Raw genomic sequence first — 23,555 nt, forward strand, 5'->3', positions numbered from 1 at the left:
AATTAAGGCAACTTTTTCGCATGAGATTTTTATGTAGATCAAGAAAAACTAGTCTTTGTATAAACTACTTCATTTTTAGTGTGCAACTAAAGTGAACTTAATTTTTGCAATTAAGTTGACTGTACTTGCTAAATGTATTATTTACATTAAAAAAATGTAATAGTTCATACAAAGACTAGTCTTTATTGATCTACATAATAATCTCATGCAAAAAGTTGACTTATTTTTTTCAAGTAGATCAAGCACAATATTTGTATCAGTGTAGCCACATACAAACACCCACACACCTATACAGAAATATACAGTCATACTCATGTCAACAATCCTATTTACACCGTTAGAGACACTGATTATACACAGATTATAATCCCTGTACTTGTTGAAAACAATCAGACACCCATCAGAACCTGCTCAAGACTGTGGAGATGACAGTGGACTTCAGCACACACACACACACACACACACACACACACACACACACACACACACACACACACACACAAGCAGTTTAAGGAGAGAAAAAACAAAAAACAGTAGATGGCAGAGACCCTGAGCAAAGATAGCGCATACACAGACCGGAGATCCTTACCCTCTCCACCCGTTGAGTGCCTGTTTTGGCTTTCCTCCTGAAGTCTATGTTCAGAACAAGTTTATTGTCTGAGCACCACATTGACAGCTACTCCAGTTATAGATAACTAATTAGTGTGGTCTTGGAAAACCTGCCTTATGAACCGTTATGATGGCTCTTTTCTGGAGTGTGCACAACGGTCAGAATGAGGATTTGTAGGTGTTGCCTCAAACTTCCACACAATTAACATATGGCAAAATAAGTGAGTAATATACAATATGTACTGCTTAGTTATTCAATAGATATTTAGCATTACTAAGGACTGAAATATTTCTGGATACTTTAGCTTGAACATGTTAAATGTGACGTTTCCAGCAGATCTTGTGGTCAATGACCACACCCAAAAACTTAATTTCATTAACTCCGTACATAGACACCCTCTATCCCAACTTCTACAGTAAATCACTGTTCCCCTTACAATTTCCAAAAAACATTAACTTTGTTTTGTCCACATTTAATGATAGTGTATTTATATCAAACCCATTTTTAAATGTGTTCAATTCTGCGCATTCCTCCACAAGCTTCTGTAAATTCTCCCCTGCACAGAAATATTTGTATCATCAGAAAAAAGAACAAATAGTAGTACATTTTAGACTTTCATGTCATTTATGTGTAGAATAAAAAGTTTAAGTAACCCCTGAGGGGTACCACAAACAATGTTCAAGCATGGTGACTGAAAGTCACATATTTTCACAAATGTATTAATATAAATAAAATGTTTAAAAACAAGACCCCTTGCATAAATGAAGGAAGGGATTTGAATATTTCCCCTTCCACAGAACATGAACATTTCAGGGAATCTGAAGGCATTTCCGTGTGTTAGTTACTGTTGGAGTTAGTGATTTCCAGTCCTTCAGTAGTCACCGCATCAAGAACAATTATTCAGTGGGTTTTTTTTTACCATATGGCTGACAGGACACTTTGGAAAACTTTTGTTGCACACTATTTTCTGGATTTATAACTTCATAGAACAAAAACAGAAGTTTGTGTTAACCTTGTTCATGTGTAGTGTCAGCAACTCTGGACTCAAGAGGAATCTGGGATGGATATGTTTCACATTGGAAACATGATTTGTGATCAATTGAATCAATAATCAAGGTGTTTTTTTGTGGCATTGTGTTGTTTGCACTCAAAAAGGACCCTTCAGATTGTTATCAGCAACAAATCTTAAAGCCAGGTACAAGGGTTAATCAGTGTCCTTAATAAAGGTTATTTTCATGTCTATAATGGCAGCAATGATGCAGAGGATGTCCATATCCACATATAGATTAGCAAACCCAGTTGACAGAAAGCATTAAGTATATTGCACTCATGCCATCACTCATGCCAGTGACGCTAAAGTGAAAAGTACTTTTATGAGTATTTATTAGGAATGGGCGATATTTTACCGTTCACGATATACCGTCAAAAAAATCCTCACGGTAAGAATTTGTCATCTCGCGGTAAAAACGATAAATTCCCGTTGATGACGTTTTTGTGTAAAGATGATTTATGGTTTTGTGTTAAATCCACGCACTACGTGAAGGAAGGAAGGAAGGAAGGAAGGAAGGAAGGAAGGAAGGAAGGGGGAGAAGGAAGGGAGAAAACAAGGAAAGGAGGAAGGAAGGGAGGGAGAAAAGAGGAAGGGAAGAAGGAAGGAGAGAGCAGGAAGAAAGAAGGAAGGAAGGGAAAAAGGAAGGAAGGAAATGAGCCAGAAAGAAAGAAAGAAAGAAAGAAAGAAAGAAAGAAAGAAAGAAAGAAAGAAAGAAAGAAAGAAAGAAAGAAAGAAAGAAAGAAAGAAAGAAAGAAAGAAAGGGGAGAAGGAAGGGAGAAAACAAGGAAAGGAGGAAGGAAGGGAGAAAAGAGGAAGGGAAGAAGGAAGGAGAGAGCAGGAGGAAAGAAGGAAGGAAGGGAAAAAGGAAGGAAGGAAGGAAATGAGCCAGAAAGAAAGAAAGAAAAAAGGACAAAATCCCGTTGATGACGTTTTTGTGTAACAAACATGGCAGATCTGAGAGCGAGATAGATTTATAGTTGAAAAGGTGGAGTTGAATTGGTATTTTTTTTTATCGTTATCGGGATAAATGCCAGAAATTATCGTGATACATTTTTTAGTCCATACCACCCATCCCTAGTATTTATAAATGTGCCCTATTTGAGGGTTGTATGTAAGACATCTGATGCAGGGGGAAAAAACACAAACAAGTAACAAAGACGTAAGAAAAATTTATTGCAGTATTTGTTCCACCAGAAGAGCAGGCGATAACTTTACTGTGGCCCTCTGTTGTATAACATCAAAATCTATATTTTCAACAATATAGGCACAGATACTGCACTGCTTTCAACATAAATAAATTATATCAAAGGTAGTCTATTACACAGTGAGGGTAAACAACAAAGTGTTTGAAACAAGGAGTTAAAAGTTGTTGAAGCTCAAGTTAAGTGAATAAATCCATCTGGTGCTAGTTATAATTCCAAAAACACTTTATTAAGAACATCATCAATACACTAATTTCCAACATTCAATTCAATTTTTACAGAATTATGTTCAGGTATAAACATGTTTTTAGTTAAACTATGATACAGTGGGAGTAAAAATCAAACAACCAAGTTGCTGCACAACAGCGAAGGAACTCCCGCAACAGTTTTCCCAAACATTTCCTTCTCTGCTTTTCTTGTGTTTACTTTACACATGTCTGTAGTCAAAAAGGTAAATGTTTGCGATATTCCTCCTCCACAAGGGCCTTAATTCTAAAGATGTTTACTTTCTCTGCTTGTAACATAGTACATCTACAGATTTGGGCTGTGAGGGCTGTTTGATAGAGTCATGTGATTACCTCTTAGTCCCCTCCTTGGCAGCGTATAGCGCCCGTAATGTCTGTGCCACTTTGTTCGTGAGCTTTTGTCCGCTTGTCAAGGAAATCTTCTTGTAAATAATGTCTGACTCCTTGATGCTGTCGACCCAAGGAACCTTTTTGCGACCGTCCCGTTTCTTGGCCACAGCCCATGGTCCAGAGTAGGTTCCTGTCATCCAGTGTATGCTGTAGCCACTTCGGGTCTTCTGGATGACCTTGGCAATTTGTGGCCTGTCTTTGTATTTGGGGCGGGAGATGGCCACAACGTCCATGACTTCCACTGTCTCGTTCCTGTGGCCTGAATCCTCGGCAGAATCCTCACCTTTTCTTGGTTTTCTCTGTGGACAGAAGTGACGACGTTAGTCCCCTTTCATACAAACAGCGCATGACAAAAACCTAGGGCTCCAGAGTGACTTTTATAGACGAGTAGCATCACTGGTCCAAACTAAAATGCAACTTTTTCATTCTTGATTGCACTGCCTATAAATAAATCAGTTAATTAAATACATTTTAATGAATAAACTTGTACACTTTTCTTAAAAATGAATATTCAAAAAGAGAGAAAAAAGAAAAAAATGTAATTGACTAAAATGATGCTTTGAGAAAAATGAGAAAGAAGAAAAAATAATTTTAAACTGGACAGCAATTTGGTGGTTCTGAAAGCTAAACTGTATTTGTTATCAAAGTATGTATCATTGATGTAGTTAAGATGCATGATTCTGAATGTGTTTAGTAGTATTCCAATGTAAATTAAATAATAATAATCGATTTTATTTATAGAGTGCTTTTAAAAGATCTCAAAGATGCTTAAAAATTAAAAGAATTACACAGCTGACACATCAGTGTCACTTGCATGTGTAATTTCTGAGTTAATTCTTTACTTTAAAAGGTAGGGTAAGTGAGTCTATGCTTTGTTGCTTTATTTACATTCAGAGATGAACACAAAGTAAACTCATTCTTGTGAGTACAGTGTAAAAGAAAAATCTGTCTTCATACATGTTCTGGATCTCTGGAAAGCGTCTAGAGACAACATCTGTTGTATAAGACGCTATATAAATAAAGTTGAATCGAATTGAATTGAATACACTGCCCTGGATGTCTAAACCAAAAACTAAGTGGGTACCCCAAATCATAATAAATATTTCTTCAATCAATAACAGGGAGAGGATTCATGCACATAAATATCCGTTTCAAATGTTAACAGAAATAACCTGTTCCAGACATCTCTCACCCTCATCTGTCTTCAGCTCTGCTTTTTCTAATGATTAAATGACAACCCACATAGCAACAACTACATGTAGACTCTTTAGACGACAGTTGTTAGTACTGAGTTTTATTGTCATTTCAGTCTCATTTGAGCTTGATTATTCAGAGTCCTGCCATTCAAATGCTGCTAGCACTCCAGTTTACAAGTACATCTCATTCTGGAGTAAATTTAAATGTTTTGTGCAGTTAAGGAAATGTTTGTCCACAAAGACAGCAGTACATTGAATAACGTGGTGGTGGTGTGTGGTTTCTGGTCAGCAGCATAGGCATAAGTGGCGGGTGAGATACTGGCCAGTTCTCAATACCAATTACTCCAAGTTTGGACATTTTCAAATCGGCTCTGTTGTGACAAATCGCCTCAAATTTGACGTTAGAAGGAATATATTCTCCTGCACAAATTTCTTCAAAGTTGTGAGCGTTCTCTTCTACCATTGTTGCCATTCAGTGATGTGAAATGCATTCTGGGATACGCTGTCTTAACAAATCTCATCTGGATGCGTCTTTGGAAAACAGGTGATGCAAGAACACACCAGGGTATTTTGATCATATTTGGGTATTTGTTGACATCAAATTACAATAATACTTGTGACTGACAGTATCTTGTGATGAATAATATTCATCTTTAATTTAAGTGTATTCACATTCAAATGGTAGGAAGTGTTTAGTAATTACAAAACATTAATATGTAAAGCCATCTTTTCCAGAGATTAGAACGTAATTGGGCAATTGATTGCACAGCATGCCACTGACAGACGTTGGATCTTCCTTCATTATTTCTTCATCAGTTATGCAGACAAAAGATCTGGTGTTTATTCCAAGAGTGGCATCATTTGCAACAGTCATAGATATTGCTTTGAATACCAACTTCTCAAATGCAGGTTGAACAAGTCAAAGCAGGCTACAAGAATCAAATAAATCCATCAGTGAGACAGCAAATATTGACTAAATGGCCAAATATGTAATTTAATCAATAAATCATTCTAAATTAATGAAAGCACTGAAACGTGATATTTTGTTATTAGTAATGGCAGGTTTCCAATTTAATCTGAGCCTTTGAAAAAGAGGGTTTTACATTTTACTCTAGGTAATTACTAAACCATTCCTCTAATATGCAGCAAAAATATTGATACTGTATGAAATATTTAAGACTTGTATCTAAAAGGAAGTGTTATAGATAGAATAGTTTAACTAAATTCATTTGGTAGAAGGAGAATCTGTTATGTGAAAAAAAAATCCCCCAAAATGACGGCAATGGCTGATATCTACATATTCATGAACAAAGGAAACCTTTTCTCCTCTGCTAAAGTGGTCCATCAAATAGCGTCTTCTGCTGCAAATATCTGCAAGTAAATGTGCTAAAATCATTACGTTTAAGGAGCCTTAAGGATGTGTCAAACTCTTACCGCAGGAGGATCTTCATCATCACTCTCCTCATTGTCCGTCTCCACTGGAACAGTGTGATTATGGTTCCGAGGTTTTGGGCACTTCAGCAGCGAAGTGATGGCTTTGTTTCTGGCATTGGCGTTTGCTTCACCCTCCTCATCCTCTTCATCGCGATCCAAGTGCTCCATCAGTACCTTGAACTACAGAAAAATACCCTTTTAAAGTGAAATGTCTATGAACCGGTGGAATTCAGGCCAAAGAAAATGTTATCTTCTGTCTTATACGAGTTTGTGTCTCACACAACAGTTACACCATGTGTCACAAAACTATTGCAGGAATTGAGATAATAATAATAATAATAATAATAATAATAATAATAATAATAATAATAATAATAATAATAATAATAATAATAATAATTAAGATACTATATATGTTAAAAAAGTCAGTGCTTACATCTAAATATTGTTTGACAATTTTCCTCTTAGTCTCATAGCTGAGATCGGTGTTGGCCAGGTCGCTCTTCAGGTACGCCAGTGTCTGACGAGGACTGAAGTGCACCTTAGATTTCCTGTTCACTGCTTTGTCGTAGACTTTGGCAGACTCTGTCGGTGAGTACTTCTGGATTTTGCTGGAACACAAACAAGCTACATGTTCACACACAAGAAGAAAGTGTAAAATACTAGGGTTGCAGCATTTTAAATGTTTCTTACCTGTCTGAGAAACCATAAAGGTTTTTCAGATGCTGTTTGAGCACCAGCAGCAGCAGAATTCCCTGTGAAGCGCTAGCAAACTCCTGCAGAGGGACAGTGTTTTCGGGCAGACGCTCCATCACTGCTTCTTCATCTTCCATGTCAGAATCTGAGACCGTGCCTGAGGTTTTCTTCCTGTGGACCACCTCCTCATCTTCATCACTGCTGCTGGAACTGCTGCTGCTGCTACTGCTGCTGCTGCTGCTGTCCTCGTCATCTTCATCCGAACTGTTTTTCCTCCTCCGAGAATGATGCTTCTTTTTCTTTTTTGTCTTCACCTTCTTTACAACCTTTACCGTCCCCTTCTGTAAACACTGCAAACCGAAGAAAATTAGTCACTGATCAAATGTACACTAAGAATCACAAACCAGGACAGCTTTTGATCTGCTAACAAAATATAACAATTATAATTGTTAAGAACTGAAGAGTCCAGTTGTAGTTTTTTTTCATTATTCCTTCAAACTTGATTTCAGGTGTTGCTTAATTGCTTCATCTTTCACTAAAAAGATCTCCATTCTAGATGGAAAGGCACCTGTTTACCACCCAGACTCTTTAACCATAGAGCCTTTTTTTATATAATTTGTTATTATTTTGCTTAAAAGGACATCAACTGGATGCCATTGCGTTATTCCAAAAAGTCTGCATATTTTTTTCAACATTACCCCACCAACAGATATGCATATCTGACATTTTTAAAGGGGGTGAAAATGGTCCATCTTTTGTTTGAAAAAACACAGCAACCATGATTTCCAAATCAAGCTTCAAATTTCAGTTTGTCAGAGCAAAGGATGGTTTTTAACTTCTCCTGGTTAGATTTAGTTAAGTATTTTCAACTTTGCATATTATATTTTTAGCATGCAGTAGATGAGAGATCTTTAATCAGTTAAAGCGATAAACAAACATTCTTACCTCTTTGAACGACTGGAGAAGGTTGCTACCAGAAACAGACAGAGTAATGTCTATGTGGTGCATGATGAAAAGAGGCTCCTCCTGGGTCTGGTAAGGGAAACAGGCCAGGTTGTCTGCGATGAACAGCAGCTTATTCACCTCTGTTTTCTGTAAATATCAAAGCGAAAAAAACATAAATGATCCGTGCAAGTCCAAACTTAATTCGACAAGAACATGTATCTTCATGGACACAAACATCTAAATATCTCTACATAAAAGCCAGTCTAAATCAACGAAATTAACGTACAGAGCTCTCGTCAAACAGGTTGAGCAGGGAGATGAGGAAAGCCCGTCTATGTTGTCGGTTCCCTCGGACCAAAGTGTAGAGATGAGAACAGAGAGCCGAGTCTGCGTCATCCTGTCGGAAACCTCGGATCACGGCCACTTTGGATCCATGTATGGCCTGCTGCACCTGGTAAGACATCTTCAACCCTGCAACTGCCTTCATCTTTGAATACAAAGAAAGAGCTTCATTATTCATCAGATATGCGGATTTAACGAAAACATTTGAAATCATTCCAGATAAATGCATTTGTTTAAAGCCTTTAAAGAGTCACATGAAACATTTCGGATTTGAAATGATGATATGAATGGTCCAATTATAACTTTGTGCTTGTTGCATTTGCAATGGAGAGTTTTGAACACAGCATTCGAATCATGTAATAACTAGTTACGACAAGAAAGGCTGCTGTTTCATCAGGTCTGCATATGCTGCATACTTCAACTTTGATTGATTTTCCAGAAGTCAAAATATTTATGCACCATTTACCGTAACTACTTTTAAGCCCGACCCCCAGAAAAGAAAAACCCTTTCAGAGAACAATTCATGAGCAACCACTCACATGGATGAAGCCTATATATTTTTTGTCAATCTCCACCAGTTGTTGGTCTGCCTTGTTCTTCATGGTTGGCTCTGGATCTGTTCCCATGGCGATCAAATAAGGAACACACTAAACACAAATGGCAAAGAAAGTAAAAATCCCATTCAGATCTTTCTTGTATTATATAATTACTATTTAAGTCTCAGGGGATCTTCTTCCTTGTGTAAGACTGTAAACACACCTGCACCGGATGGATGAGGCCCTGGTTGAGAGTTAGTGAAATAACACTCAAAGCAAAATGCCGAACAGTGGACTGTGAGTGGAAGAAGGACTCCAGGACCTGCTTCAGGTAAATCTGCATTATGGAGCTGCTCATGCCTGATGAGATGTCCCCCATTTCCTTCAGATCCTCCTCCTTGGCTTGTTTCTTCCCTGAACAGAAGAGCACATTACCCTGAGCAGATTGTTGATGACCCACTGAACACGAGACTAATCGATATGCATCAATATAATTGTTAACGGTAAAGTAGGAACAAAGAGAGATTTGTTTTTTTTTTGCTCACATTCACGGTCAGCCTCTTGCATTCGAGAGTCCTCCTCCTGCAGGTACGTCTGCAGGTTTTTGAGCACTTGGATCTTCAGACCAACCACACTGTTGTCATCTGCCATGGTGTTGTTATACAGAACTTTTACATCTTGCACAAACATGAGCTCTGGGTGCATGATGAACTGGAATCCTTTAAAGAGCGGAAATTATATTAAAAAAAAAAACATAGAAATAATTAGAAAACCAAAGCTAAAGTCCCAGACAAAAATCAATTCGTAAATATGTCAGCAGTTAGCGCATTCAAAACAAGTAACTCCATTTATGAGAGTTATGGAAGGACAACAAACTTTCCTGGGCTTTGGTCTATCCATTCATCTCTGTTTTCTTTACCCTTGCAAGGCACTAAGGCTCAGGTCTCAGGTCTTGCAAGGGTTAACGCTTTTAGAAACTAATGTAGAGAACAGCTGTTTATATCTTTTGTTTTTTCTAGTGATAAATTGGAATGTCCAGTTTTATATGTTCAACAAGTCTCTACACACTGTCATAGATTTTATATCTCAAATTTAAAGCTAATACTCTGAAGTAGGAGATTAAAAAAAGGAAAATACATCTTTCAACTGTTTAAAACAGGCGGCATTTTCTGTGATGTGGATTCAAAAAAAAAGAATGCAATGTTCCTCCAGCAGTTATCAGGATTATGAAAGGTCCCTGCGTTCAGGATTATATTCTACGCAAGCATAGATTGAGGTACAACATACCTAGACCTATGATGGCCTTGATCTGGACCTCCTCATCCTCATGTGTAGTGAAATACAGGAGGAGTTCCAATACTTTTTCCTTTATGACAATCTAAGAGACAAAAAGAGTCAGACAGAGACGAAAAGGTTCAGAGTCAAAACAGGTTCTACAGCAGTTCTGAAAACAGCATTTACAAAGAGTACCAGGGTTTACCTTGTTAGCACCCTTGAACTCTTCTTGGTCAAAATCAAAGTGTCGACAGAGAGCCCCCACAGTAAAGAGAGAGCGCAGCAGCGTAGGTTTGTTGGCAGCCAGAGTGGAGCTGCTGGGGTCTTCCTGGTGCTGTGTCTTGAGTTTAGACAGAGCTCCTGTCCCATAAATGAAGTGGAAATAAAATGAAACAATTACTGTTATAACTCTTAAATGTTCATCAATATTTGTTCTGTTGTGATTAAGCACAATGTGTTGTAGATTAAGGCTGCGTCCCAATACTCCCCCTCGCCCTCGTTTTCTTCACTAACCCTAACTTTTGCGCGTTCCCGTGAAGGTAGTGGTGTCCCAATTCCGAGGCATAACGAGGGCTAGGGGCTGAGAATAGCCCCTTCAAATCGAGGGATTTCAGATGCTGACTTGGCGAGCGAGGGGGTAAGAAAATTTCCCAGAATGCTTTTGCCGTAGGCTCTGCGTCGATTTGACTCGCCGACCGGAGCCAAACAGGCAGACTCGTCTCAGAGAAATAGAGAGAAATAATCCTGTGACTCGTCAGATTTGTTTTGGATGTTTCTGATATAATAGTTTTCAGAAACCACAAAGTAATCCAGCTGTTATCTGGGCAATTTACACACTTTCAGATAAAGTTGCGGAAGATCACGGCAGAATAAAGGGATTTATGGTCCGCGTTACACCAACGCAGATCCTACGGCGTAGGTTACGTAATCTACGCCGTAAGGTCTGCGTCGATGTACGCGGCGACGCGCACCGTACGCCGTACCCTACGCCGTAGCTCTGCGTCGATTTAACACGGACCCAAACTCCGGAGCCGGCAGACAGAAATCTCTAAATTTCTGAGCAAATTTCTTAACAGGCGTAGCTACAACTGTTAGATTTCATCTATTAAACCAACATCTTCCTAAATGATTTATTTCAGCCAGCATAATTCTCAACAGAGCTGCGTCCCGGGAGAGAAACTCTCTCCCGGGACGACGGAGCAGCTTGACCCGGCGGACACGTCTCTTCTCGGGCTGTGAGCTGAGGCTGCTCCCCGGGGCCGGCGGCTCTTCTCATCTCCGAAAACATCTGAGTTATTTGGATAAACTGAGCCCCGGTTGCGGATCTTAAGGTTACCTTTATGCCTGAAAAAATATTAAAACTTAATAAAGTGGCATATTAACAGCGCTACAGCTGAAATTAAAACAGCTTTTGGCTCTCTGCTTCCTGATCAGGGATGAAAACGAGGGGGAGTAGGAGAAATGGGACAGGCAACTGGGCCAAGTGCCCTAGATCTCAATTGCCCTAAAATCTCCCCCTTCTTTTTTAGGAGTTAGGGAAGAAAAGAAGTGCGAGTGGAGAAAAGAAGGGCGAGTGAAGGAGAATTGGGATTGGCCCTTAATCTGCAGTTTGAAAGTGAATAAACAACCAAACATGCTGGTACATTTTAGATCTTTTCCTGAGGTTTGCCCTTCTAAGTATGTGACAATTACCTTATACCTAAGTTCTTGGTATTAACTGTAACACAAAGGGAATGACTACAGATGACTTGAATTACAATACATAAACATAATCCTTACCGTAGAACCGATTGAAACAAGCCCAAACAAACTTGTAGTTGTGTGTGACCTTGTTCACAATAGCACCCAGACAGCTCACACAATGTTGTACGACCTGAGATGCAGACATGACAAAGGATGTTACAATTGTCAAATTCTTATGATAATGCTGTTTATGATTTGACCGTTGCCTCTGAAACCTGTGAGCTGTAAATGAAACTAACCGTCATGCCGTATTTGATTATAAGCTTCATCAGGTCTTCCTCTGTGGTTGTCAGGAAAGTCTCACTTGGTTCTTCCATCAGAGGAACAACGAGCTCCAGGATCTTGGCCACATTGCAAATCACCATGAAGTCACTCTGAGTCTAAAATGACATAATGAAAAAAAGAAAAACGGTAACATGTAGCACCTCAACTGAGTTTACCGTATTTTGTGGACCATTAGGCGCACCGCATTATAAGGTACAATATCAATGAACGGATCTATTTTCATACATAAGGCACACTGGGTTATAAGCGCATGATAAAACATATATAAATTGAAACAAAAAAGTCTGCTGAGTTGAACTTTATTCAACTCATTCACAGTAACTCAGAATATCGTTCAGTTGTGACCTATACAGAAAAATACAGTCACAATTTAAATTATTAGTCTTCCACGAATCCAAAAAATAAAAAGTGGAGGAGGTAAGCAACGTCCTGTTCTCTGATTGGTTAATTGTTGCCTGTGATAGCGGACACCGTTAGTGTGAGGTTGGAACAACAACATTTGATTATAATTGGATTATGATACAGATTTGAGAATTGGGTTTGCGCCAAAAACCTAACGTTGGCCTGACATCTAATTACAGTAAGGTAACATGGACTAGATGTTAGATGACGGCTGCTTGTCAGCACTACTGTTGTGGAAAAACCTGCTAAACCTCTTCAACACATGCTTTCCAACTAGGTGAATAACTGGACTGAAAACTGAGTCTCTATGTTACCAGGAATAAGACCTGAGAGATGATTCAGATTTTGGTCCAGTTTTATATGTTCAACAAGTCTCTACACACTTACTGTATGTCATAGATTTTATATCTCAAATTTAAAGCTAATACTCTGAAGTAGGAGATTAAAAAAAGGAAAATACATCTTTCAACTGTTTAAAACAGGCTGCATTTTCTGTGATGTGGATTCAAAAAAAAAGAATGCAATGTTCCTCCAGCAGTTAGCAGTAGATATAAATAAACAGTTGAATGTAAAAGGGTCAGAACATACACCTGGCGTTTCGATGCAAAATGACGATGAAACAGAGGAGTGTACTGATATTAAAGCGCAGAGGATGATACATTCTAATAGACAAAACATTGGTGCTCCCACCGCTAATCTTTGTTTGGACAGAGCACTAGTCTGCCCCTGTAGTCACAAGGCCCATCACAACTACATAATTAGTTATTTAACGTTGCAACTAGGGCTGTTCGATTTTGCCCAAAAATAAAATCTCGATTTTTTTCTTTCAAAATCCGATTTTCGATTACGATTACGATTATTTTGTGAATTGACAAAAGGCAAAGAAATTATTTCAAATATATTGTTTTTTTATTGAACATTTGCCCCATTGGGTTTTAAGTGCAAACTTTGCTCTTATTAAACCAAAAATGAATGAATAAAGTGCAAAGCTCTGTAAAATAAGTTGAAAAAAAGTTTTAAAAAATATAATAAAATATAAAGTTTTATCTCTGAAAAAAAAAATCAGCAAATCAGCACTTGCAAACATACAGTAAGTTATACTTCCAATTAAATAAAACAAGACATTTTCTAATTAAACTAAACTGGGTCTTTGCATGCTAAATAATAATGCAACCCATGAAGGAGGTAGAGGTGTGTAATGTCAGTCATTACATTTGCTGTTCACATTTGCAAGTTTTTTGCAAGGAACACGAGCCGGTCTACCGCATCTGGCTTGAGGGATGCCCGGTGGCATGTTACAACGCCCTCCTACACTAAAGAGCCTCTCCGATGGGGCACTTGTCGCAGGTATTGAGAGGTATTTCCATGAATCATTAATATGGTATCAATCATTAATATGTGTGCAGACAAGGTAAAAAAAAAAAAAGTAAAAAATCGATTTTACGATTTTCACATTTTAACATCGTTCTAATTACATAATCGCGATTACGATTTAAAATAGATTAATCGAACAGCCCTAGTTGCAACCCGTATCCAACCAAGGACTGACTTAAATACAACATCCCTGTTTCAGCTGGGAATGGTCCGACAATCAACCAAGTGGAGCAGCTTTTCACTTACTAAAGTTGCACTAAAACATTTTGACAGATTTTTGAGTGCAGTGTACCATATAAAACTGGCTTGAGGTCAGTAAGCACAACAAAATTCATACATAAGGAACCCCGGATTATAAGGTGCACTGCAGATATTTGAGAAAATGTAAGGCCAAGGACATACCAACCCGACGGCCGACCGTCAGCAGAAAAGGAGTTGGACTGAGAAGTATCTTCATTTTTAAAAAGTATTTAAAAAAAAACAACAAATTAAACAAAATGACATGGTACTTACATTGCACTTGGTGGTCAGGTAGGGCTGCATGGTCATTGCATGTTTGACCATTAACTGTGCTCTGATTTTAGTGAAAAGGTAGAGCGTAGTGATGCTTGCAACTAGACGGCCTGAGTTTACACCTTTATCTTCACACTCTGAAAAATAGACGGAAAAAACGATTTAGCACAACAGTATTATCTCAGTGTGTGTTTTTTTTATATCTTGAATTAATATAATTCAATCATTTACCTGTAAGGGACTCTTCAAATGTTTGTATATGCTCCATCAAATTGTCCACCAGCTGGACACAGGCTTTCTTGGCAGGTTTGTAGGAAGCCTTCTCCTCAGACTTCAGCAGCTTCACAATCACAGCCATAAATATTCATTAGACAAGATCAGAGAGCACATATGGATGTAAACATCTGCTGAGGTATAAAACAATAGGAGAACTCACATTTTGAAGAAGCTGCTCAAACCAGTCATAACCTGAATCCTTACATGCCAGCACCTGGGTTAAAATGATGAGTTAGTTTATGACAATATTCAATTTAAATTAACATGTCTTATTTGAACTATGGTACAATATTTGTTTTAAGTGGTACTCACCACATCTGTGATGTTCAGGATCTTTCTGGTCATAGCATCTTTGTCATGACTGGGCGTGGGAGAGAACCAGAGCTTCTGGAAAGTCTCGTTCACTAGTTTCTACAAAATAAAAAGACATTCAAGTATAAAACTGTGCATAAACAACTAAAAATTGACTCTTTACAAATTACATACACATAAATAAACTCAAACCTTGATCCCTTCTTCATCGTTGACTCTCCGGATCATCTTCACACACATCTCAGTGATCTTGTGGAAGTCTGGCAGCTCCAGGCAAATGTCCCTGAGGATCTTGATGACTCTTTTTCTCACACTGATACCTGTGTCCTATATAAACACGAAAGTAAAGTTGAACATGGCAGGGTGTCTACAGGTTTGACCAAGTTAAATCTAAGACTTTTTAATACAATTTTCAAAGAAAATTTGAGACCAAAAAAACAATCACACACTTTGAACCCAATGTAACAGTGTAATAATGTGAATGCACTTGAAACGTAAGCTCACTTATGTTACTTGACGCACTTGACACAAAATTCTCACACACACACACACACGCACGCACGTACGTACGCACATGCAGAAAATACAATACTCTCACTCACACTTTCCCTCACACATACACAATACTATCTCACTCACAATACAATACTCCGCTTCTCCGTTAGCGGTGTCGGTGCAAAAGATGTTGATTTGAGGCTGGCATAGGCGGCATGTAGCGAAGGCTAATTGTTTACCGCTCTGCATACGAGACTCCAGCGCTCTGATCCCCATTGTGCCCGACTTAAAACATTTACAGCAAACCACACAAACAAAACAAAACAAAACAAACAAAACACAGTAAGCCTCGCTGTCATCTTTGGGCACAACTTTCAGTCACCACGAGAAACTGGAATTTTCAAGCCATTTGTCGCCAAATCTACATTTACTCATATTTGCTTGCCTTGTCTCGAGACTACACCGACTAAGAAATCCAGCGCTGAGGTCAAGGTTGCCAGATCTGGCTGACAGATTCCAGCCCAAGCCCGATATAAAACCGGAAATAATGAAAAACCAGCCCAAATCATACATTCTCTATGTTAAAACGTAAATTATTAAATGCATAATAAACTTCAAGTCAAAAGCAAATGAAGCTTCACAACACCGGTAAATAGCCAAAAAAAGTTCAGGCTCCAAACAAAGACTAAAATTAAATTGAGTAGATTAAAGCAAATAAAATATCAGTGAGTTTATTGTATAAGTTTCTACTTTTTTCTGCCATAATGCCAACTTTTTTGTTCATAATTTCTCCTAAATATTGTGTAAAAACCAGGAAAAGTAGCCCAAATGTTATCAACCCGCCCAGTCCTATATTTTAAATGAAGCCTAATTGGGCAGAAATCCCCTCAATCTGGCTACAGTGACTGAGGTGTTGTCAAGCAAGCCAGTTTCTAACAACTGGTAAACAGATTTAGAACCTCTGCAAGAGATTCTCCTCAAAACTCTTAAATAAACTTTTCCTTTTCAAAGTGTAAGAAAACTTTTTTCTAATTTTTGACAATTTTCTTTAAATGGGGAAAATATAAAATATCCAGAAGAAATGTAAAAAATATAAAACAAAAACAAAGACCAAGGTTGTCAATCAGCAAATGGAAACATGATTAAATGTATATATTTTTTCCATTTCTTCACTTCAACTGCCAAATTCCTGCAGTATTTCATTCAGTATTTAGGTGGCAGTGTTGGAGAACCATGTAACCTCAAGACAAACTTCTGCACTTCAAAATTAACTCTGGTCACAACTAAAGGCTGAATTATTGTTCTGCGTTAAATCAACACAGAGCCTACGTCGTAGGGTATGCGGCTACGCGGCAGTCTCTCCGTAGCCTACACCGTAGCCTGACGTGTACCTCCCAAAGAAATTAACTACGTGTCGAGGCGACGCAGACCCAACGCAGACCGAGAGGGCTGTGATTGGTTCGCTTGGTAGCAACGCATTTCCGCTTCCGGTTCATGAAGCAGTAGTGAACTTTCAGCGCTCTTTTCTTTGTGTGTGTGTGATTTTTTATTTTTTTTGGGTTGTTTTGGTTTTTTGCACAATAGCTGTCCTTATCTCTTTGATTCACTGTGAACGGAAAAGCCGCAAGCTAAACAAAGTATCAACAAGCGCTCTGGGGGGGTACTGCACCGCGGCGAAATGGAGTGACGGAGAAGTCCGAAGGGTTCACTACGGCGTCACGGCGTAGGCTCTGCGTTGGTTTAACGCAGAACCTTAAATCAGGCTTAATTCACGGCAGTGTTCCACTTAAAACTGTGAGATTGGTTTCCCATTACTTTACATACAATTATGTTGAAAAGGAAAATGCAGAGAAGACAACTGTAAAAATTACCAATATCCTTTCAATGAGCATGTCATAGTACTGCTCAATGAGCTCGGGCCGACACAGCACGAAACGTCCAAGGAGCTCAACGGCTGCCTCTCGAACACTGGTGGAGTTATCCATAAGACGACAATGAACCCCACGCTGCATATCCAACTGAAAAATAAATGAGAAGGTTGTTAGATATAGATTAATGCTGAAAAAAGGCCTAGAGCATGTTATGCATGAACCCCACAGCTTCGATAAAACGCAAGCCTTACACTGCCTGTATAGATAGGCACATTGATTAATATAGGAGTGTCTCCTCTGACAAGTATGCATGATACTGACTGCTTAAAAAATGCAGATATGTAGGATCCAAAACAGCAGCGAGTTTCAAACTATGGATCAAACAAAACACATTTCAAAGGTGCTCAGACAGAAAGAGGCAGAAAAACAGAGTAAGAAACAGAGAGAGAAATGGAGGAAGAGCGTCAACTCACCAGGTAGAGGGCTGATTATTTTTCTAACCAAAGACATTTTCTGCCTCTGTGACTTTTTTTTTTTTGCTGTTCCTTTTCTAAACACAAAGTACAGATCCAAACTGAACCTTATTTTGAAAATGTAATATGTCCGGTGGAAAAAGAGCCTCAAAGCAGCTGCAACTGCTGTGATACAGTGAATTGAGTTCCAACAAGGAAACTAATACTGATACTTCTAAATACCAGCACGTGGTTGTTAATTTTGTCGTTTGCAAAGTTTGCACTTCATCGTTTGTATTTTGAAGAGATGCGCAAAGGAAAACAGCGTCATTTCTATCACATTCCTATGATGCTTTTTTTTTTTTTTTGCTAGATTGAACTTTAATGATATTCTTCTAGAACACTGATTGCACCTTTTTCTTGCTATAAGGGATGCGTGGCAGAAAAAGTGAGAACCACGTCAATTTGGATGACTTACCCTTCCCAGAATACTTGGGTCCACAGCCACCACCTCAGACAAACACTTCATGGCTTTAGTTCTGACTGCGATGGCACTCTCACCCAGCACTCTCAGGATCTATATTTTTAAAAGAATGATGAAAGCAAGTGATTTACTACTATTTTTGGGATATTTAGTATGAAGTAGTTATCAGTAGGCAGTGTCTCACCCGCAGCAGAAAGTGGTCATTGTACTCTCGGTTTGATGATTAAAATAAACTTTAGGAAAGCCAGGCTAAGCACTGCTTAGCTCAGGGCCAGGTTTTTTCTATATCTATAACAACTCAGGTCTCAAAAATCTCACTGGGTTTTTGCACCGCCTCTCTTTTACATCATACAGCAATGGCGCTTTTACACTGGTACCTTCTCAGCGCGACTCGCCCCGCCCCGTCCCGGTTTTGCGCTTCTCCACTATGGGTGGAGGCGGTTGGAGGCGTGCCGAGTACCGTAGATGACCATTTAGTAGCCCGGGCGTTTAATATGCTAAATCCACTTGGAACCCAGGCGTTTATAAGAACCAGGCGGGTATTTGCACCAGGCTACAATTTATTTTTGCAATGAGCAGCACCAGACCATTACTTACAAAGAACATATGAGATCACCATAGTACCACTGGAACAAAAATTGTACACACTGTACACAACACAACACCTCACGACGAGCTCCCGATCACGAATCGTGAGGTCGCAAGAAAATCAAGCGTGTTGTAAATCCTGGTTGCTCCTCGTGAAGGAATCACAGTTGAAGCAGCTATGACCCGATTTGCCTCATCCTTTCACAGAGAGCATGCACAATCTCTGATGTTACGTCAAAAACTATTATTTGTAGTTTAAGTTTTGCAAATTCACATTACAAATCATGTTTTAATAGCAAAAAAAAAGAGCGCATTTCCACGTACGGTGCGGGTCGCCGCGTAACATGCGCCGTAGGCTCTGCGTTGGTGTAACGCGGAACCATAAATCAGCCTTCAGTTGTGCGCTGTCTGCTCTTCAGAAAACCTTTTTTCTCTTCTCACTTTGCTGGGACGCCGGGTTCCTCCGCCGAGACACAACTTTTGCAGTACGCGTTCTTTGTTGTGTCTAAAAATGATTCGCAGTGCCCACCCAATCAGAAACGGTACAGATATTTTGGGATTTTAATATATAAAAAAATAAAATGATAAATAATAAAGAATCTCCATAACCTTATTATAACCTAAATTCTCGCCGCTTCACTCCGCTCACATGCTCTGATATACAAAGACAGTTTGTCTGTGTAACGGCGACACACGGAGCTGATCAGAGCAGTATGAACGATACTGTACACAATACAATGCAAATACAGTGTTATTACCAGGTTATTACCGGTAGTCGCCCGGGCGTTTAATTGAACCGGCGTTTATTATGCCAAATTAGAGGCTATTAGAGCACAGGCACGTATTTGCGCGCGGGCGACTATTTGGTCATCTACGGTAGATACTTTTTCTGTATCTACTCTGCCGAGGTTCTAAGCGGGCTAAGTCGGCCCTGGATCTGACGTCATCACACTACAGGCCACCGACTGGTCGGGGGGCCCGTCAGACGTTTGAGTCAGGAGGCGGAAATCAGCGAAAGAGCGACTCGCGGCTTCTTCATTTTATTCAACTGGCAATGGCAGCGCAAAAGTCTGTTTCGTGATCCAACTCTGAGGTGCAGATGTTCATAAACCTGGTGGCTGAGGAGAGAATTAAAAAGGGATGTAGACGGGCGATAAGGAACGACAAGATCCACCAGGAGCTCCAGCGCAGAGACAAAAAAAAAAAGCGTTGCCGCTTGAAGCTTCTTTCACTCTCATTTTTTAACTTGATATCGAACACTAGTCACAGACCCAGCAGCACATATATATCATCTCCTCCAGGTTCTACATCTTTAGTGTTGTTGTCTTCTCCATTTAGATCACACAATTAAATACATCACAGCAGCTTCGCTCCAACCCTCCTACTTCTCATCTGGGTGAAATAAACGAGGACAAGGCGAGTGGAGGTGAAACGAGTCGCGCTGAGTCGAGTCGCGCTGAGTAGGTACTAGTATAAATGCGCCATAACATTGGGAGGTGTGGACACTTTGCAAGTGGAAATTATGGCGTTGAAAGTAAACAGCTGTCTGAAGAGTGGACCTCCTCTAAGCATTCATCAAGTAAAACTCTAACAACTCACAGGTGTTTCACATAACCCCCCTCCAAAGAAAAAAAAGAATATCCTTTTAAATAATCCTCTTACCTGTGACAAATAAATATCAAAGCTCTGTGCCAATGGCCTCATAGAGGCCAAATATCTGACAATCAGACAGGAGTCCTCATAGTCTACGATGTCCGAGTTTATCCTGAAAAAAAGTAATGAGTGCAGTTTAATATCACAATAAATAAAACAGCGCAGCAATATGGTTCGGTTATCCAAAGTGAAGCAGTACTTACCTCTGAGAGATTAAATTTGATGGTGAAGTCTTGATGACCTTGCGGAGAAATTTCTTCCGTGCCTCAGCTCTCTGCATAATCTCCCCTGTTGAGTCAACATTCTTGGAATGATGGTGGCCCTTAGAGTCCTCGTCGCTGTCATTTTGAGACTTCATTGCTTTTTCTGCTTCTGTTGTTGTGTCCCTGAACCACTGTGCAATATAAAATTTCCTGGCAAACTGGATGACACAAATACATGCATATGTGATCGCAGATTTTGAAAAATTACATCATAAGTCACAGTCTACAGAGCAAGAAACCAAGTAGCATAAGTATGAGCAATCAATTTTTGTCTAAAACAATGTGAATTAATGTGTCCATAAATATTAATGAATGACAATTAAACAATCACCACTAAAGCTGGATCTGTATCAATGTTCTCATCTAGGAAGTCCAACAAAGCCTTCTGTAGTGGTTGTATCTCATCACTGCCTGGAGTCTGACAAGAAAAAATACACAGAGAGCACATCAAAAGCAGTTCAACCCAGCCGGTAGTTTCTATGTTTAACTCTAATGTGTAATTCACCTCTTTAAGAATGCGATCAACAGCCCTTTTGTCCGTCTTTGTAGAGACGGCATCTTTACGCAGACGAGAGGCAACAGTCCCGAGGTAGTCCAGCGATGCCACCCTGAGTGCCATTTCTGTCTGCTTATTACTGAACTGGTGCACCTGCATCACAGACATGGTGGAGTGTCACAATGAAAAAGACCTTAACAGTAGCAGACATATAATGGAGAGAAAAATACTACTAACCAGCAGTCGGCCCAGTAAACTGAGCAGCAGTTCAGCTGCAGGCCACTCAGGCTTATTGACTGCAGACAGCAGGTCCTGAACAAAGTTCTCAAACAGAGGCCTGTAGTCCTCCTCGCCCTGCTTACTGCCACATCTGAAACACGCCATATTATGTTGAGACATGTCTTTGAGCTTAGACGTTGTTAATACGGCGGCTCATGTAGTAGCAACAGATTTGTTGTACAAAGAAAATCTGACTCACAATCAACTGATAAAATCAACAGAGGAACAGATTATACTTTCAGGTTAACAAACAAAAAAAATGACAACAGACATACATGTCATTTTATAGTGACTACAAAAATAATAACGTACTTCTTGAGAAACACTGAGAGAAAGTTCTGAGCTGTCCTCATGGCAGTTTCATAAGAGTTCGTAATGAAGACGTCTTTATCCACCTAGGAAGAAGTACCCAATATATCAAGCAGTTTCTGAATCAGAACTTTTTTTCCTGATACATATGACATAAAAATCTGATCATTCCATCTTGGTTACCTTCTTATTCCGTTCCTCTCCTGTCTCTTTCTCAGATGGAAGGTTAACCACACATTGGATGAGCTGAAAAACCAGGGCTGAGACCATCTGGATATACAAAGGCCGTCCATCTGAATCACTGCTGTTGAGCCTGAGGAGTATCAAGTAAGGGTATCCTTGGGTTTACTAAGCCACACAGGTGAGCGACATAATGATTTAACCTAATTTATGTAATCTGACTAAGACAACTTGTACACAGAACAGTTACCTGAAATTCCTGAGGTTTCGTTTATTAGCAGCCATTCTAGCCAGAGAGTTAAAAATCTCCTCAAGAATGAGCTGCCTGTGCTTCTCGTAACGAGCGAACACCTAACAAAAGAGGAAAATGCAAAAGAGTGAATCAAAATTCACCAACAGAATTGTCACACATAATTAGGGTTGCCACCCGTCCCGTAAAATACGGAATTGTCCTTTATTTGAGAAAAAAATGTTGCGTCCCATATTGAACTAATACGGGACACGATTTGTACCGTATTTTCATTAACTTTTACACCATATTCTAGTTGAATTATTGAAATAAATTCACTTTTACACCATATTCTAGTTGAATTATTGAAATAAATTAACTTTTACACCATATTCTAGTTGAATTATTGAAATAAGTTAACTTTTACACCATATTCTAGTTGAATTATTGAAATAAATTAACTTTTACACCATACTCTAGTTGAATTATTGAAATAAATTAACTTTTACACCATATTCTTCACCTGTAGGCTATATTATACATCTGGGCTGATGTGGACGTACACAGCATAGGAGGATATTTCAGTTGCTAGTATGGTTGTCTGTCTCTACAGTCATGCAAGTTCAATGCTATTAAAGCACTTTAAACTTTAAATCAAAGCATTTAGTTTTTTCATATAAAATAAACACATTTTTATTCAGTTTAGAAGTTTTGGGGCTTTTTTTTGGCTCCTGCGCTGCTGAAATCAGGGCGTCCCTTATTTCTATTTCTGAAAGGTGGCAACCCTACACATAATATTAAAAAACCCAATATGGATAAAAAAGAATTGAAGCAACAACAGATAAGCTGACTTACTGCTGTCACTAGTGTGATGGCACATAACTGAAGGTCCCTGATATTCTCCACAAAAAAGGGTGTAATACCAAGGTTGGACACCTAAAGTTTTTATGAAAGAAATAGAAAAAAAAATCAGATACGGCAGAGGCAAACAGTCAGAGCTGATAAGAGCTCAAAAGTTTGAACGACAAAAATTCTAAATTGCACCTGGAGAATTGTGGTGTCAGTTAGCAGCTGTAATTCGAGGAGCTCTGAGATGTTACTGATGATATCACATACTTTGTTGTAGAGAACGACTACCACTTTCTGTTTGTGGGTGGAAAATTTTGCTCTCTTGGACTTTGAACTGCCACCTGGGTTGGGAAGATAAATTGGAAGTAATAACACATTGATCAAAAAACAACAACATTGAAACAGCAATGAAATGTCTTTGCATGCTTGAGACATTCAGTAAACAAGGTATCACAAATATATTTAACCGTCTCTCATTTAAAAAAGTGAAACAGATTTATATGTACTGTCTTTGAGAGCATTCAGGGTTAAGGTCTTTGGTTTTGACTGTGTTTTCTTAAGGTTAGTCCATACTTGTCTT

At 39.0% G+C, this 23,555-nt stretch overlaps 1 protein-coding gene across 4 annotated transcripts in view; it reads right to left on the reverse strand.

Annotated features, from left to right (window-relative positions):
- Positions 1-2,814: 2,814 nt before the first annotated feature.
- Positions 2,815-23,555, reverse strand: part of LOC133455171 (nipped-B-like protein B) — a 41,518-nt gene continuing 20,777 nt past the window's right edge. For all 4 annotated transcript variants that reach the window (XM_061734083.1, XM_061734085.1, XM_061734082.1 and 1 more), the window contains 30 exons: positions 23,171-23,316; positions 22,982-23,062; positions 22,148-22,248; positions 21,901-22,030; positions 21,721-21,803; positions 21,367-21,499; positions 21,139-21,282; positions 20,965-21,051; positions 20,574-20,791; positions 20,380-20,482; positions 18,124-18,222; positions 17,194-17,340; positions 15,020-15,154; positions 14,828-14,926; positions 14,676-14,729; positions 14,471-14,579; positions 14,240-14,376; positions 11,905-12,045; positions 11,702-11,795; positions 10,128-10,282; positions 9,935-10,025; positions 9,193-9,366; positions 8,871-9,061; positions 8,651-8,758; positions 8,056-8,256; positions 7,770-7,916; positions 6,822-7,174; positions 6,565-6,739; positions 6,129-6,308; positions 2,815-3,797 (listed from right to left, as the gene is read on the reverse strand). In XM_061734083.1, coding sequence (XP_061590067.1) covers positions 3,438-3,797; positions 6,129-6,308; positions 6,565-6,739; positions 6,822-7,174; positions 7,770-7,916; positions 8,056-8,256; positions 8,651-8,758; positions 8,871-9,061; positions 9,193-9,366; positions 9,935-10,025; positions 10,128-10,282; positions 11,702-11,795; positions 11,905-12,045; positions 14,240-14,376; positions 14,471-14,579; positions 14,676-14,729; positions 14,828-14,926; positions 15,020-15,154; positions 17,194-17,340; positions 18,124-18,222; positions 20,380-20,482; positions 20,574-20,791; positions 20,965-21,051; positions 21,139-21,282; positions 21,367-21,499; positions 21,721-21,803; positions 21,901-22,030; positions 22,148-22,248; positions 22,982-23,062; positions 23,171-23,316 — 4,376 coding nt within the window. In that variant the 3' untranslated portion in view covers positions 2,815-3,437. The remainder of the gene's footprint in view (positions 3,798-6,128; positions 6,309-6,564; positions 6,740-6,821; positions 7,175-7,769; positions 7,917-8,055; positions 8,257-8,650; positions 8,759-8,870; positions 9,062-9,192; positions 9,367-9,934; positions 10,026-10,127; positions 10,283-11,701; positions 11,796-11,904; positions 12,046-14,239; positions 14,377-14,470; positions 14,580-14,675; positions 14,730-14,827; positions 14,927-15,019; positions 15,155-17,193; positions 17,341-18,123; positions 18,223-20,379; positions 20,483-20,573; positions 20,792-20,964; positions 21,052-21,138; positions 21,283-21,366; positions 21,500-21,720; positions 21,804-21,900; positions 22,031-22,147; positions 22,249-22,981; positions 23,063-23,170; positions 23,317-23,555) is intronic.

This window comes from Cololabis saira, chromosome 11 (assembly GCF_033807715.1).
Source record: "Cololabis saira isolate AMF1-May2022 chromosome 11, fColSai1.1, whole genome shotgun sequence".
In the NCBI taxonomy this organism is placed as follows: domain Eukaryota; kingdom Metazoa; phylum Chordata; class Actinopteri; order Beloniformes; family Belonidae; genus Cololabis; species Cololabis saira.